General features: G+C 17.7%; 1 protein-coding gene across 1 annotated transcript in view; it reads right to left on the bottom strand.

Moving 5' to 3' along the window:
- The window catches only part of LOC102680718, a 6461-nt gene that overhangs the window by 1061 nt on the left and 3143 nt on the right, over positions 1–2257 (bottom strand). Inside the window, exons 2-3 of the mRNA XM_006620844.2 lie at positions 1771–1877; positions 1582–1680 (exon numbers count right to left, since the gene is read on the bottom strand). Coding sequence (XP_006620907.2) covers positions 1582–1680; positions 1771–1877 — 206 coding nt within the window. The remainder of the gene's footprint in view (positions 1–1581; positions 1681–1770; positions 1878–2257) is intronic.

Below are 2257 nucleotides of genomic sequence, written 5' to 3' on the forward strand. Positions count from 1 at the left end.
TATTATAATGAATATTATATTGATATATTATATCAATATATTATATTGAATGCTGCCTATTCAGATATATTAAAATACATGAATAAAACATTAATTTTATATTTATAACTATAGTATATTATAGTATTATATTATATTATATTATATTTATAAATATAGTATGTTATAATATATATTATAGTATAATGTATCGTCGAATGTCAAGTAGCTGATTAATTCTAAATATTGCTATTGATTTCGTATCATTTATTGAAATTCATTAAAAATTTAATTATTCATTCTCAAAAAATTAAACATATTTGTTGTATCAAATATCAAGTATGAAATTTAGCCAGAGTATAAAAAAACCAATTGCAATATAAAAGCATATAGATATCGTAATTGCTATTATTTCGCTTCAAATACAAGTGATTTATTTAATATACTGGATATTGTGATATGTACTACTGGATTAAATTAATAATTTAATATTTGCAATTTTTCATGAAAACAATTAAAGATTTTACAAGAATATATTCTATAAATATAATATAATATTAACTATTAGACATTGATGATGACGATTTCTATAGTGAAGACAATTTAATTAGTCATATTTGTATAAGCATTGTATAAGTATTGAATGTTATTCATTAATATTTAAATAGTAATTAATAATTGAAATTATGTAATAAATACTCAAAGAAAAAATTTAAAGTAATCTTTTTCCTCTCCAAATTTCGAATTGTTCAGTTACTGGGATTTTTGAAATTTTATTGAATAATAATAATAATAATAAAGAATAAAAAAAAGACAGTTAAAAAAAAATGAAACATATTTTGTATACAATTTTTTTTAATATTTATCCAATGATATAAGTATTTAATTTATTTAATTATACAGAGAAAAGAGCATCTTATCAGTTTTGATGACTTATTAATATGTTATAAAGAATAAGATTTTGAAGAATTTTATATATATTTTATATATATAATCGTTGCTCAATTCGAAATATTTGCAAAAAATTGCTACTATATTGAATTTTTCTATATAGAAAATATGAAATAACTTTTAGACAACCGAAATTACAATGATGATATCAATTTCATTACAATTATCTATCGTTGTAATTTTAATTATTATAATTAATAATAATTTCGATTATTTAAGGATTGTTTTATATTTTATTTCTTTATTCTTTAAAATATTCAAGATAATATGAGTTGGGATTGAAATATAAACTCATTAAAATCCATAAAGAAATAGCTTTTTGATATTTTAATTATCAATTATCGCAATATGTTTATAAAAATAGTAAATAAGAGATTATATATTGAAATTTGTCATGAATATTTCGAAAACTAAAATCAAACAGTAATTATACATATATAAATAAAAATTGTAGAAAAAAATCAATGAGAATGTTCTTTTTTATATTTTTTCTATATTAATATTTATATAATTATAATAATAATACTTAAATTAATTTAAAAAATGATATTTTTTTCTTTTTATTAATTTAATTAAAACTAAATATTTTAAAACTAAATAATTTAATTATTACTTAAAAATAAAATACATATTTTTAATAATTCTACTAACCTTTTCCCCCAAAGTCCATCAGCAGTAGTACTCACTATAACAGAACCTGGTAATTTATCAGAAATATATCTCCTTCCATTTACTTCGTGAAGACAATAGCTATTAAAGAATCATAAATGTTTATCTTTTTTATTTAATTAATAAATTTTTTATTTAATTAATAAATTAATTTATTTATTAGATATTTACTATTGAAAAGAATGATCACATATGGTCCTCAAAAGAAGCTCAATCTCGGTATCGTTAAAACATGCATTAGGTAGCACTTCGTGTACATCTAATAGCGTTTGATTTATCTAAGAAATATAACTTTAAATCAACAATCGATAAAAAACACAAATATAAACATATTCATAAATATTTATAAATATCATAATATGTCTGTGTATATATATATATAAATCTCATACTATAAATATGTATGCTTTTTATATGAATTTTTATAAAAATTTTAAACATATTCATAAATATTTATAAATATCATAACATGCCTATGTATATGTATATAAATGCCATATTAGAATGATGTATGCTTTTTATATGAATTTTTATAAAAATTTTAAACATATTCATAAATATTTATAAATATCATAACATGCCTATGTATATGTATATAAATCCCATATTATAATGATGTATGCTTTTTATATGAATTTTTATAAAAATTTTAAACATA

Source organism: Apis dorsata, unplaced genomic scaffold (genome assembly GCF_000469605.1).
Source record: "Apis dorsata unplaced genomic scaffold, Apis dorsata 1.3 scaffold_541, whole genome shotgun sequence".
NCBI lineage: Eukaryota > Metazoa > Arthropoda > Insecta > Hymenoptera > Apidae > Apis > Apis dorsata.